This window comes from Amblyomma americanum, chromosome 2, assembly GCF_052857255.1.
Source record: "Amblyomma americanum isolate KBUSLIRL-KWMA chromosome 2, ASM5285725v1, whole genome shotgun sequence".
In the NCBI taxonomy this organism is placed as follows: Eukaryota; Metazoa; Arthropoda; class Arachnida; order Ixodida; family Ixodidae; genus Amblyomma; species Amblyomma americanum.
This window is the reverse complement of record NC_135498.1, coordinates 12,684,704-12,699,150: the sequence shown is the minus strand read 5'-3', so window position 1 is coordinate 12,699,150 and position 14,447 is coordinate 12,684,704. Positions and strand designations below refer to the sequence as shown.

Genomic DNA, 14,447 nt, shown 5'->3' with positions numbered 1-14,447 from the left:
AAGGAAAAAGATGTCTATCGCTTTTTACTTTTTTGGCGGGTTGGAGGGGGAGGTGCCCCTCTGTGTGCCTTAATTTAGGATTTTTTTGGATGTCTGGGGCTTGGCCGTAGTAATATATTCTCCTCAAACGCGAAATTAACGATATATATGAGACAGATACTGCGCCATTTCCTTTCCCCACAAACCAATTATTAATTATCAGTTGTTAGCGCGCCGACACGGGTATCTTGCGGGTTTCTTCTTCTTTCCCTGTTGGCGAATTTCGTTGAAAATGTTGAACCAACTCGCCTTACAGCACGGGTGAAGTGGAGACTCACGTGGCACAACATCTGGAAGCGACGCTTTGGGCACTTTCGTCGAAACATCGCTTTTAACTCGATAGCGTTAAGGGCCCCGTGTCGCAGAAAAGCCGCTGTCGTCAGCAGCGTTGGCCTTGAGCGAAAAATGCCGCAGTATATGTCACATATCGGTGGACACCTGAACCGCGCCGTAAGGGAAGGAATTTTCCTTCCCATACGGCGCGATATGACTGCCCAGCGAGAACTGAGACAAGCGTCATTTCCTTTCCTTAAAACATATTTTCATTTGATTTTCTTTCCCTCACGGCCCGGTTCAGCCGCCCACAGAGATATTTGAGACGGGCGTCCTTTCCTTAAATTGTCCATTGGGCAACCCGTCACGCCGAACGGGCGTTGGCATTTTGTGGACCCCTTGCAACGCTGCAACACGCTGTCGCGTCGCACTCTTAAGGCGGAACCGCATGGCGCGATTTCAGGCGCGATTGACGCGCGGATGGTGGGACGCGCGCGTCATTTTGACGCGTGCCCAGTATGATCCGTCACGAAATCGCGCCGCCGCGTGCTCCTACTCGGAGGAGAAAAAAAACGCCTCGCGCGGCGCGTCCGGGGCGCGTCCGCCAATCAGATTTCAAGTAAGTCACGTGGTATTTGGTCACGTGGCATTTTTGGTTTTTGGTTTTGCCACTAGATGGCCCTACTCTCTGCGCATCTCGACGGAACCTCTTCGGCGCATTTTTTTTTCGCTCTGCAGAACCGGCGCGCACGTGAAAAACACGTGCTACTGTTTCGTGCGCGCATCGTGTTCATCGAAAATGGAGAAAGCAGTCTTCAACGAGGCCCTTATCACGGAAGTGGAGAGGCGCCGCGTCCTGTGGGATATACGCGACCGCCTCTTCTGCTCTGTAGTAAGCGCCCGACACTCCATTTTCTATGTCGAGTTGTAAACAAGCAGCGGCCTCTTGGCATGCAGAAAGTACATAGTCGCAGTTTCGCACACACTCTTCCTGCTTGAAATTAAGCTTGATAAATATACTTCGGAAAAAAAATGTCGTTGTGTAATTACACTTAGATTATTTCTATTGCAGTGTTGTGTAAGTTTAAGGCCATAATACATATGCGGTAGCAGGGACAATTCATGTCGTTGGGAGTTACGTTGTCTGGCAACCCGGAAAACGCGCCGCGAAGGCGCCTCTCCGCTCGGGTGCTCGCGCGTTGACGGCAACGCGGGCGTCCACCGCGCGTCGCGTTTTTCGCTCGCGGAAAACGCGCCATGCGGTTCCGCCTTTAAAGCCCGTTTCACATGCAAGCGAAAATGCCAGCGAATCCTGTCGCAGCGACGGAAAAACCTGTTTCGACCCGTCGCGGCGGCTCGGCGTGCCGGGGCGACGGGGTTCCAACAAGTTGGAAATTTTCGCAGCGACAGAGCGATAGCTCCGCCCTCTGACCAATGACTGCACGGCGGAAAAGCCACGTGACAAGAAGAGGATTCGTGCGGGAAAGACGACAATGTTTGTTTGCTACACGTGCTTCCGACACCACGACAACATGTCGCGTGGACTGTTCAATGAGGTGCTGATCATTGAAGTATTCAAGCGCCCACTTCTATGGGATGTTAAAGATAACAACTTCCGCAATAAGTCGACCAAGGAGTCCCTTTGGGAAGAAGTGAGGGACGCAATTCGAGCAATTGACGACACCGGTAAGTGAAAGCACGCTTTGTGGCGAGCTCGAATATTATCAGCCATTTTTTTCATTGTGCAGCCAACAAATTTTCCTCGTCACACTGGCAGGATTCTGCAGCGTGTCAAAAACTGTTTTATGTCCCCGCGCATTCCTGCGTACTGCTCGGTGTTTTTTTTTTCGGTGCGCCGGCTATTGTGCGTAGATGAGCTGTATGAAAATTGTCGGCATCCCGCAGCCGTGAGCAAATGTTTTTGGTTCTTAAGACACGCTAGCTGCATCATTTTGTACCCTTCACTTCAATCGTGAAATGCACGACGTGCATGTTTTCATGTTCTCAGCTACGTTCGTAAATGCGGGAGGCGACCTTTCTCAGGCGTGAAGTTAATCCGGGCGCAGAGAGCCTATTAAAATCGTCTCTTGCGTGTATGTAGAGCGAGCGCTCCGTCCCGCGGCACTGCCCGCTCATCGTAGTCTTGTACGTAGCATTAATCTCCAGCTTCTGAACCGCGCAAAATCATCTCGTGCGTGTCCGCAAAATAAATCATTCATCATGTGTGTGCCTCAGTTCAGTCATGCATGCATGCATAATCAGTAAAACTGCCTTTTAGAAGAAAAAAAAACTCGTGCTTCCGTACTGAATCGTGTGTTGTAAACATTTTCTGCAACATTCTTGTGTGCTAACAGATGAGAATTTGTACATGTTCATGCTAAACTTTGGGCCACATGTCTGCCATTGTTTCCTTATTTGCTTGTTTAACATTATGCTCTATACTGCTCCATATTTCAGTAACAGTTGAGGAGATTATTGCTCGGTGGAAGAATCTAAAAGATACGTACAGGCGAAAAATTAAAGAGGAAAAAGACGGGAAGAAGAGTGGGTCAGGAGCCACTGCAAAGACGGCCTGGCCACATTTAAAGCAGATGGAGTTCCTGAGGGACTCCATGGAAACGAGACGGTAAGCAATGACTGATACTAATGACGAATTGAATGTGTAAGTGACAGCAATTAACAGCCTGTACATTTTACTCAGGAGCTTCTGCAACCTAGACGCAGTGAGCCACGTGCAGGTGGCCAGCGCAGCAGCCGAGACGAGCCACGCCAGCTGCAGCCCAGCATCGCCAGGCTCGAAAGTACAAGCATCGCCAAATGAATTTGAAAGCATGTATAGCGTCCCAGGCCTTCCTGATGAACCAGGACCATCCTGTATGGCAGCAAATTCACAAGAGGTTCTCCCACATAGGGAAAACAAGCGACAAAAGAAAAGGCGGCAGGAAGTGGAGGCTGCTGACAGGGACATTCAGGCCGTGCGAAGTGCAATTGCTGCGCACAGGCCAATGGACGCCAGCAGCCATTTTCTTCTGTCCCTGCGGCCGCAATTGGAGGCAACTCCACCACACATGCTCGTGCATCTTAAGATGGAGTTATTACATATTTGCCATTTGTACAGCCAGGGTGAATACCCTTCTAACCTGGCTGTACATAAGGAAATAAATGATCATTAATTTTTGTATGTCTGTTTATTTTTTGCTGCAGTTGTTCTACCACAGAAGCATACATGTCACACATACATACATGAATTCAACACAAATATATACAGTAGCCAATTTAATCAGAATGTTAATGATAGAGACAGCAGCACACAGCAGTGGGACGTCCCGCCAGTAACAAAAGAGTAAATAAAGCCTTAGGAGCAATGCAAAGGTGAAAAGCAGCTGGTGAGGATCGGGTAACAGCAGACCTGCTGAAAGACGGAGGGGAGATTCTGCTATAAAAACTAGCCACCCTGTATACACAATGCCATATGACCTCGACCGTACCAGAAGCTTGGAAGAACGCAAATATAATCTTAATTCATAAGAAAGGAGACGCCATTAGACCGATCAGCTTACTGTCCGTTGCCTACAAAGTATTTACTAAGGTAATCGCTAATAGAGTCAGGGCAACCTTAGACTTTAATCAACCAAATGACCAGGTAGGCTTTCATAAAGGATATTCCACAATGGATCACATTCACACTATCAATCAGATGATAGAAAAATATGCAGAATATAACCAACCCCTATATATAGCCTTCATTGATTAGGAGAAAGCATTTGAATTGAATTAAATTTATTTCTCCAGAACAACTGGAAGGATTTCCAGGCAAAAAGCTGCTTTTACAGCTTGACTGGGCCCAGAAAACCTTTACATAGCATAGCAGTGGCTTCAACATATCAGCTGATGGAAATGAACATAATAAAGATACAACAAAAGAGAACAAATATACACACTATCAAATACAAACAATCAGTACACTTAATACATACAACTGTATGATTATAACTTCTAGCCTCATATAGTGCAAAAGAATACGTAATTAAGAAATGCATATGTAATATAATCACAAAAATGAACTTTATGTTCAGTAATACATATTTTAAACATATGCATATACATGAAAAGCAGAATACACACATCAAGTTGCATCAAGTTGAGGTTTTCAGTGGAAACCTCAGCAGTCATACAGGCATTGCAGAATCAGGGTGTAGAAGAGCCTTATGTCAAAATACTGGAAGATATATAAACTGCACAGGTACCATAGTCCTCCATAAAGTCGGCAGTAAAATTCCAATAAGGAAGGGCGTCAGGCAGGGAGACATGATCTTGCCAATGCTACTCACCGCCTGTTTACAGGAGGTATTCTGAGGCCTGAATTGGGAACGGTTGGGGATAAGAGCTAGTTAATGGAGAATACCTAAATAATCTGCGATTCACTTATAACATTGCCTTACTGAGTCACTTAGGACGTGAACTGCAAATCATGATTAATGAGTTAGACAGGCAGAGGAGAACGGTGGGTCTAAAAATTAACATGCAGAAAACCAAAGCAATGTTCAACAGTATAGCAAGGGAACAACAGTTCACAATTGGTAGCGAAGGGCTGGAATTGGTAAAGGACGTCTACTTCGGGCAGGTAGTGACCGCTGATCCGGATCATGAGGGAGAACTAGAAGGATAAGAATGGGATGGAGCGCATATGGCAGGTTCTCTCGGATCATGAATAGCAGGTTACCAATATCCCTCAAGAGAAAAGTGCACAACAGCTGTATCTCACTGATACTCACCTACAGTGCAGAAACGTGGAGGGTAAAGAAAAGGGTCCAGCTTAAGTTAAGGACAACACAGCGAGCCACGGAAAGGAAAATGATAGGTGTAACGTTAAAGAGACCGGAAGCGGGCAGAGTGGGTGAGGGAACAAACGTGTGTTAATGACAGCAGAGTCGAAATCAAGAGGAAAAAATGGACTTGGGCAGGGCATGTACTGCAAAGGCACGATAACCGCTGGTCCTTAAGGGAAACGGAGCGGATTCCAAGAGACGGCAAGCGTAGCAGAGGGCGGCAGGAGGTTAGGTGGGCAGATGAGATTAGGAAGTTTGCAGGCACAGGGTGGGCGCAGCTGGCAAAGGACAGAGTTAATTGGAGAGACATGGGAGAGGCAAAAGCCTCTCCCATGTCTCCCATGGGTGTAGTAAGGCTGATGATGACAATCAGCAGTGTATCATCATCATCGCCGCAGCCCAGCTGATGCCCACTGCCATGGCACTGCTCCTTGGCTACTCATAAAATAAGATTTGAACAAATCTCTTGTCTCGGCTGCGGAACGACTGTAGTTGTGCCCTACAGGTGGCTCAAGATTGAGCACGGCTGCGTCTTCTGCTGCTGCCCGCCACTGACCTGCAGTAACATTGCCATAGGCATCTTCCACGTCGGCATAGTTTTCCGGCATATAGATGGCATCCTCCACAAGAAAGTTATGAAGAACGCATGATGCCATGACAACGTAGTCAGCGTTTTCCGGAAGGAGATTAATGACGCGGCGGAAGATCCGGAACCGGGACGCCATAACGCCAAAGGCGTTTTCAACGCACCTTCTGGAAAGAATGAAACATCACTGAGTGCTTTGTTTTTTTGTCAACTGCACACACACATGAAAAGTATCTGCATTCATTGCCACCAGGATAGTGATGAAATCCATGCAGTAGATCAGTTTTGTGCCGCAACAAACCTTGCACGGCTGAGCCTGTAATTGAATATTCGTTTAGAGTCGTCCAGGCCCCTGCCCGGGTAGGGTCGCAGAAAATCAGGGCGCAGCTGGAACGCCTCGTCTCCAAGAAAAACATGAGGTGCCACTGTTGATGTTCTTGGTAGCAATTTAGGAAGTGGCAGATTCAGGAGGCCACGCTCAAGGCATTTTCCCATCCTTGATGCGCTAAGGGTCCCTCCATCGCTCTGCCTCCCATAAGCCCCAACGTCAACCATGACAAACTTGAGATTGCTGTCGGCCACAGCCATCAGTACTATTGAGTACATACCCTGTAATGACAAGAGTTTATATATACAGAAAAATAATGTAATTGGAAAAAGACCATTCAATGTGTACATTACCTTATAGTTGAAATAAAGGCTGCCTGAATGTGGTGGGGCCTGAATTTGCACATGTTTGCCATCCACGGCACCAACACAGTGTGGAAAATTCCACTTTTCACAAAATCCGGAGGCAACCTTCTCCCAGTCAGCAGTGGTTGGTATCTGCGGTGGCAATGAAGTAGAAACATGAAAGCATTTTTAGTCTAAAACTAGTAGCAGCAAAACGACGGTGCAGTGAGAAGCATTCATCCGGTCTTCTCTGCCAATGCGTGCCTTCGGTTTGTGCCCATTTTCCCTGTAGTACAAAACGAGCGCAGCAACATGCACTACTCAGATGTTTTCAGTACATCAAGCAACTGCTCGTGTAAAATTTCTTTTCCTTTTTGACAGCAGGGGGAAGGCATGTAAGCTGCAGTAGTCATTAAATATACTATTCATTTTAAATGGTAGCAACACATAGGTCACAAGGTCCCAGTAAGCACAGCAGGCTTCGCCTGAAAGATTTCATGTTTTTATGGGGGTTTAATGTCCCAAAGCGCCTCGGGCTATGAAGGACGCTGCAACGGAGGGCTCCGGAAATTTCGACCGCCTGGGGTTCCTTACCATGCACTGACATCGCACAGTACACGGGCCTCTAGAATTTCCCCTCTATCGAGATTCCCTTCGCCTTAATGAGTATTTCACTCCAGCTGCAACGCACCTTGAGGCAAATCGGCTGGAGGACTTCCCAAAGCAGCTTGCAGGTGTCGCAGATGATGCCGTTCGCAGTGGAGATGCCCACGCGGAACGCCATGGCAACATCCTGGATCTGCATTCCCGATGCCAAGTACCTAGAAGGAATCGCAAAAAAACAATATCCGTTTGCATGCAATGGTCAGGTAGTCATCAATGAAACGCGTTTATAGTACCTCAGTGTCATGGCAAGCCTTGCTCGTGATGGTATCGGCTCCCGTATAATGTACTGCTTTGTGAGAGGCCCCTCAACAAGGGCGTGAAGTTCCTCGAACTTGCTTGCGGACATCTTATAGTACTTGTGGAAGTACTCACTGTCTCCGCTCATGAGGAGTGGCATCTGTACAGAAAACTTTGCAGTTTAAGGCACCAGTATCAGGCAAACTACAACGTGCAACTCACCGCGGTGTAGTACTCAGATTCTTGCTTGCGGTTCTCCCAGACGGGCCGCACCCACCAGCGCCGCGGCATTGGGAGCTCCAGCAACGCCTTCTTTTTTCTTAACAGACAGTATTCCTCTAGCAAGAGGAGATGGGTGTACGACGACTCAAATGTTTCGCATACATCCATTTCGGACGACACCACGTCTGCTCCGCCGTCTGCCCCTCCGATTGCACGAGCGTCCATGTTTGCAAATGACCAGAATTTCGAAGCGGCGCTGGTTACACCGCACGTACGGACTTAAAAAATGATGTTATTACCATCAAAATAAGAAGTATTTGATATTTAAAAAAGAAGAGTTCTTTATTTCTTAACAAAATTTGAGTAATCGTGGCAAAATAATGCATAAACATTGTCCGTGTTGTTGTTTGCAAACAACCGAAACCAACCGCGAGCTCGTATTCTTTGCCAGCAACACTGATATTCGCAGCGGCAGTAAACGCTGTGGAGCGACGCATGTGAAACGGAACCCTGCGAAAAGCATCGCTGCGCCGTGCCGCTGGTCGCTGAGTTCGCTCAATCGCTTGCGTGTGAACCGCCCTTAAGGCGGAACCGCATGGCGCGATTCAGGCGCGATTGACGCGCGGATACTGGGACGCGCGGATACTGGGACGCGCGCGTCGTTTTGACGCGTGCCCAGCACGAAATCGCGCCGCCGCGTGCTGCTGCTCGGATAGGGTGGCTAGACTGGGAAGGTGTGAAGATCGCGGCGCTTTCCCTCGGCCGCGCGTGACCCCTCTGCGCACCGATGCCGTCAGGGGGAATGCGGCGCTGCAGCTAGCGGCGCGGTAAGCTCAGCCGCTCAGCCGCGTCGGCCTTGCACACGTCGTTGCAGTTTTAGTCTTTCAGTTTTTGCACACGTCGTTGCAGTTTTAGTCAGTTCAGTTCGTTTCGTCGCCTGTATTGGAGTGTCTATAGCAGCATTTTTTTATGCGAGGGCGAGATGCCTTCAACAGCAAAAGTGGCTGCGGAAAAAGTGGATGTGGCTGTAGGCCATCACAGCTATACGTTGAGCGACAAAGCGTGCGCGGCTGATATATTACATTGCAGGCTATGTGGCTAAGAAGGGTGTTTTGACAACTCATTGTGAAGCCTGCAGAAGCTCCAGGACTCCGGAACAGGAGGGGGGGGGGGGGACGGTTGCCCCCCAGCATTTCTCCAGAGGGGGCAGCGCCCCCCCCCCCCCCCCACCCACGTCTCCAACTTCTTGCACTCAGATGCGATTTCTGACAAATACTTCAATTTCAGGACGTCATAAATGTAAAGAACAGTGAGGCTGAGCTCGTTCGCTTCATACCCAGCCTTAAAACGTTTAATATCAGTAACCTAAACCAATCATGTCCCAGCAGAAATGGTTAATTGACTGAGCTCTGTTCATGAGCATGACTACTAGCATTGAAAAGGTATGAACAAACTTTTTTAATGCAGTCGATCACTCCTCATCTGTACATTTTTATATATATGTAAACTTGCCCATTTCAATTCAGGTTTTATATGCATTACAAATATACTTTTGAACAGCGAAATATGATAATATTAACAAAAACGAAATAAAATAATTAAAGATTTAAATAAAAGATGGAATAAACAGACAAACAACTAAAAAACTCGAAGACCTGCCCACCACTCGAAAAAAAAAAAACAACTTCCGGAGTCCAGCAGAACAGCATGTCTCTGTGATAAAGGCAGCCTACCCAAAAAAACTTCCAGCTGAGGCAACTAACGAGTTGGACCCTGGGGGCCTTTTACATTCGTCAGTCTCATTTTACGATCTTGTCAACGTCCTGGAAAACAAACTTGCGTTCAGCCAAGCGCTCTTGCATGCCGAAGCTGCGGCAGAGATTCTACAGTCAATTGGTGATGTGCCAAAAATTGGTTGTTCTGAGCATTCTGTTGCGCTGACAGCATCAGGTGTACGTTTTTATTGCCTGACAAGTATTGAGCTCTTGCTTAAGGGTATGAGGATAGTGAGAAGAAACGGAAAACACTGAAACCTTGTGTGTTGTAGATCAAATTCTGCAAAAGTCCCCCCCCCCCCCCCCCCCCCCGAGGTGAAAATTTGTTAATAGGATTCTGCTTTCTAATGGTTTCATCTGGTCCCAGAAGGAAGCCGTAGATCTGGTTTGCTGCTGGTTGAAATGGTCCCTGTAGGGCACCGAATGGTGTTTTACTTGTATCTACTGGTCCCAGAAGGAAGCCTTCGATCTGGTTTTGAGCTGGGGTCTGCTGGTCCCAGAAGAGAGCCAATTCTGGTTTGCTGCTTGTTGAAATGGGGCCTTCAGTTGTAAATCAACAATTTCATGGCCAGATGTGTTGCTTCGCTGTCTAGAATCGTCGGAGATTGCTAACAGCTTACATGAGCGTCAAGATGGCATACATGCTACAGGCTCGCAAGCGGCGACAAAAACTCGTTTGTGTGTGTTCGGGCGGCGCTCGGATACTGATCCGGAGTTCCCGGGTTCGAACCCGACCGCGGCGGCTGCGTTTTATGGAAGCAAAACGCTAAGGCGCCCGTGTGCTGTGCGATGTCAGTGCACGTTAAAGATCCCCAGGTGGTCGAAACTATTGCGGAGCCCTCCACTACGGCACCTCTCTTCCTTTGTTCTTTCACTCCATCCTTTATCCCTTCCCTTACGGTGCGGTTCAGGTGTACAACGATATATGAGACAGATACTGCGCCATTTCCTTTCCCCAAAAACCAGTTATTATTATTATTATTATTATTATTATTATTATTATTATTATTATTATTATTATTATTATTATTATTATTATTATTATTATTATTATTATTATTATTATTATTGGGGCGCTTTCAACCAATGCGACTGCAGTTGCGAGGTCCTACGGCACGCGGTACAACGTGCTCTTCTCGCCGTAGTGGCTGCGTTTCGATAGCGGCGCAACGCACAGAGTCAGTGCACATTAAAGAAACCCAGGTGGTTGAAATCATTCCGAAACCTTCCACTACGGCGTCGCTCACGTCCTGGGCATCGTCTCGAAATGAGCACGCACAATACGCGCTTCAGTCCAGCTGCGCAACGCAAACTGCGCTTTGAAGCAGCATATTTCACGGGAATAATGATGCGAGTTCACGAAACATTATTTTATGGTAAAGATTCATTCTTTGACACTCGCAGAAAACTCGGGATTAGCGAAACGGCCTCATTTTCGCCTCAGTGGTAAACATTTAGCCTGCGCGATACGCTCATTTCGGCTGCGCGCCTTACCGCGCCTCTGCTGTCAGCGCCGCCACATGGCATCGGCGCGCTGCGGGGCCATGCTTCCCCGGCCGGTTTTCACACCTGCCCACTCTAGCCTCCCTAGCTCGGAGTAGAAAAAAACGCCTCGCGCGGCGCGTCCGCCAATCAGATTTCAAATAAGTCACGTGGTAGTTGGTCACGTGGCATTTTTGGTTTTTGGTTTTGCCACTAGATGGCCCTACTCTCTGCGCATCTCGACGGAGCCTCTTCGGCGCATTTTTTTTTCGCTCTGCAGAACCGGCGCGCACGTGAAAAACACGTGCTACTGTTTCGTGCGCGCATCGTGTTCATCGAAAATGGAGAAAGCAGTCTTGCTTCAGAATCAGCATCCCTCTTAACAGTAGCAATCGCCTCTTCTGCTCTGTAGTAAGCGCCCGACACTGCATTTTCTATGTCGAGTTGTAAACAAGCAGCGACCTCTTGGCATGCAGAAAGTACATAGTCGCAGTTTCGCACACACTCTTCCTGCTTGAAATTAAGCTTGATAAATATACTTCGGAAAAAAAACGGCGTTATGTAATTACACTAAGATTATTTCTATTACAGTGTTGTGTAAGTTTAGGTGCATATTACATATGCGGTAGCAGGGACAATTCATGTCGTTGGGAGTTACGTTGTCTGGCAACCCGGAAAACGCGCCGCGAAGGCGCCGCTCCCCTTTTTTCGTGCGGGTGCTCGCGCGTTGACGGCAACGCGGGCTTCCACCACGCGTCGCGTGTTTCGCTCGCGGAAAACGCGCCATGCGGTTCCAGCTTTAAAGACGAAGCTTGAGCGTCCTCCAAATTTTTCTTTCTCTAAGCCCTTCCTTCTCTCTCCTGTCAGAGTGCGTCTCTTGCCGCCTACAAAAGGGATCTCCGCCTGTCACATCAGCAGTTCGTTCACTGAAGCCTCCTTGTTCCTTGCGTGCCTTCTCTTTTAGGGTTCGCCAGGATTGAAAAGTGCACAAGTGGTTTCCCATTGTGCTGCTCGACTTTCGTAGCGGAGGCATTGGTCTGTTTTTCAAGAATTTGCGTCTGTCCTGTGCTACAAGGAAATCTTCGTTCCCACAAACTCTTCACGATGCTGACGCCTTCCGACATCTTGAGGTATCTTGATTCCTTACCATTTCTAGCATGGGAGACCATATTGTCATTTCTGGACGCAGGGTCCATGTCAGCACTCGCTGAAGCTTTCCCCAGCCTCGAGTGTTTCGTCTTCCATGAGTATGTTGTGCAAAAGCTCAGATTTGCGCATGACGCCGACGAGGGCACCATAGAGGTCTTTCACGCAGCAAACGTTTTCAGCCATGTGAAAAAACTGTACTTCAACAATTGCATTGGCCTTTCGTCTGCAACCCTGCTAGGCTGCGTGTCCAGCTGCAGTCAATTGCAAGAACTGTACTGCGTCAACTGCGTCATTCGACCTTCCGAGCTATTCGCATTGCTAGCTGTCAAGCTGACTAAAGTTCGAAAGCTAGAATGGTCGCTGCACGATGGCTCGTACTACGACCCGTGGCCGGTCCCCTACATCCGGTCGCCAAACGTACAGCTCCAACTAGAAAGCATGTACATGGAGCTGGTAGCAACGCGAGAGAATACTTGCACTTTAACGATAATCCTGCTGCAGTGTGGGCTGCTGCGAAACCTGCATATCCACTCCGTTCAGAAAGAAGGTTCAGGCATTGAGCTCGCCGAACGGTGCACGCGCTTCAGTCGTCTAGTGCCGAACTTGAAAACATTCAAATATACCTGCGAACGGATCCTGGCTCCCCAAGCAATACAATGGCCTAGCCGACGAAGTCCGAACCCTATTCATGCTGAAGACGTCATGATCGGCAACAGGAGCTATCAGCTGAAGCCGGCGTGTTCAAGCAATCTGGTCACATTCGAGGACGGACCGCAGAACGAGCAGCTAAGGGGTGTTAAGCAAGCAGTCTCGGTTATGCAAGGCAACGAACACACAGACCATCGCCGACTTCCCGAAGCCGTCTCGAAGCCGGGGCTCTGGAGTCAAGTCTCGTCCCTGTGCCTTGTCCTGACAGCACCGCGTGGTCAGGAGCCGTTCAGAACTTTGACCGCCTGTAGGTGCCACATCGAAGCAACTAAGCTGTTCTTCAATACGTGCGTGTCCAATATCATAGAATTAAACATGGCGTCGTTTCACTTCGACTGCAACAACACGAATGGGTCCGAGATCGTGGCCTCCGCGCTGCCTCATCTACGGGCACTGGCGCTCGCACCCTGTGGCGTCAACCAGGACGACTCTCTCACGTTGTTGGCCCGGGGATGCAGACACCTCGAGGAGCTAGATGTCCGTGCGGAGCGTGATTCGAATCGCGTTTGCCAGTGCGCATTCTGCAGGGTACCTCTCCGCTTCAGCGAAGCGGACTTCAAGGAGCTGCACGGGACGACCAAACTTCGCCGGCTGAGTTTGGATGATACGGCCAAGATGTCATCGCTAACTTTCCTGAATGAGTGTCGCGTCACCGAGCTGCAGTTCAGCCTGCGCAGCCTCGAGCAGGAGGCGACGGACGCTGCCGGCTTCCCTTTTAGCCTGAGTCGACTGCTGCGATCTAACCCGAGGCTCAGGCAGCTGACGATCGAGGCCCGCGACACCCCTCTAAGGCAGAACGAGTTCGCCGAGAGCCTCGCAACCGTTTCCACTCTTCGACATCTGTGCGTCCTCACGGAGTCGATCACCACCGAGCAGCACGCCACCTCCTTTTTCACGTAAGTAGTTATAAATTTCCTCTCATCCAATCATGGTAACTCGGCTCAATCAAAGTGGCATATACTCGCAACCGCTTACACTCGCATTCTCACACTGACATTCGCTCAAAAAAATAGTTTGCTGTGCCTGTTAGCATACGGGTCCTTCTCATTTTAACTCGACAGCGTTAAGGAGCTCGTGTCGCAGAAAAGCCGGTGTCTTCGGCGTCGGCGTCTTAGGCCGTGAGCGAAAAATGGCGCATCTCGGTGGGCACCTGAGCCGCGCCGCAAGGGAAGATATTTTAACACGACAGCGTGAAGTATTGATTGATTGATTGATTGATTGATTGATTGATTGATTGGTTGAGCAATTTTTCGTTCCCTTACGGCGCGATCCGAATGTCCAGCGAGAAATGTGAGACAGGCGACATTTCCTTTCCTGAAAAGCAATTGTTTATTTAATTTTCCTTCCCTTACGGCCCGGTTCGCATGTCTGCCGAGATACGTGAGACAGGCGTCCTTTCTTTATATTGTCCGACGGCCCACGCGTCGCGCCGTACGGGCGATGCAGTTCCGTGTACTGCTCGTCAACGCTGTGACACGCTGTCGCGTCTCACTCATAAAGACTAAGCTTAAGCCTCCTCCATACTTTTTTCCTCGCGGCTTAATTTCTAGTGGCCTTTCTTCCGGTCCCTTCTCGTAACGTAGCCTGACTGGTGTAGCCTGACCCCGCAGAGATGCAATGATGAGCCCTCCGGATCTTTGTCGGACCCCTTGGTCAATTTTCATTTTCACAGGCAGCTTCCATCGCCCTGAGTTTTGCTGGTCTCGCTGTGGGTGTGCATAGACTAAAGGGCGCTGCTAAATCGCTACTCCTCGCGACGGTTTTGCATCTAAATGCCAATGATGACATTGACAATGAAGTGCCCGACAG

The 14,447-nt window shown here is 48.8% G+C and overlaps 1 protein-coding gene across 1 annotated transcript; it reads left to right on the top strand.

Annotated features, from left to right (window-relative positions):
* The first annotated feature begins 1,619 nt into the window (after positions 1 to 1,619).
* LOC144120582 (uncharacterized) lies at positions 1,620 to 3,496 on the top strand. The gene is made up of 3 exons (XM_077653149.1): positions 1,620 to 1,998; positions 2,770 to 2,938; positions 3,014 to 3,496. The coding sequence occupies exons 1-3, from the start codon at positions 1,806 to 1,808 to the stop codon at positions 3,483 to 3,485; spliced, it is 834 nt and encodes a 277-aa protein (XP_077509275.1). The 5' UTR covers positions 1,620 to 1,805; the 3' UTR covers positions 3,486 to 3,496.
* The last annotated feature ends 10,951 nt before the right edge of the window (positions 3,497 to 14,447 follow it).

Coding starts and splice junctions, on each gene's coding strand:
- LOC144120582 (XM_077653149.1), top strand. CDS start 1,806: ATGTTTGTTTGCTACACGTGCTTCCGACACCACGACAACATGTCGCGT. Junction 1,999..2,769: donor TCGAGCAATTGACGACACCG/GTAAGTGAAAGC, acceptor TCCATATTTCAG/TAACAGTTGAGGAGATTATT. Junction 2,939..3,013: donor GACTCCATGGAAACGAGACG/GTAAGCAATGAC, acceptor CATTTTACTCAG/GAGCTTCTGCAACCTAGACG.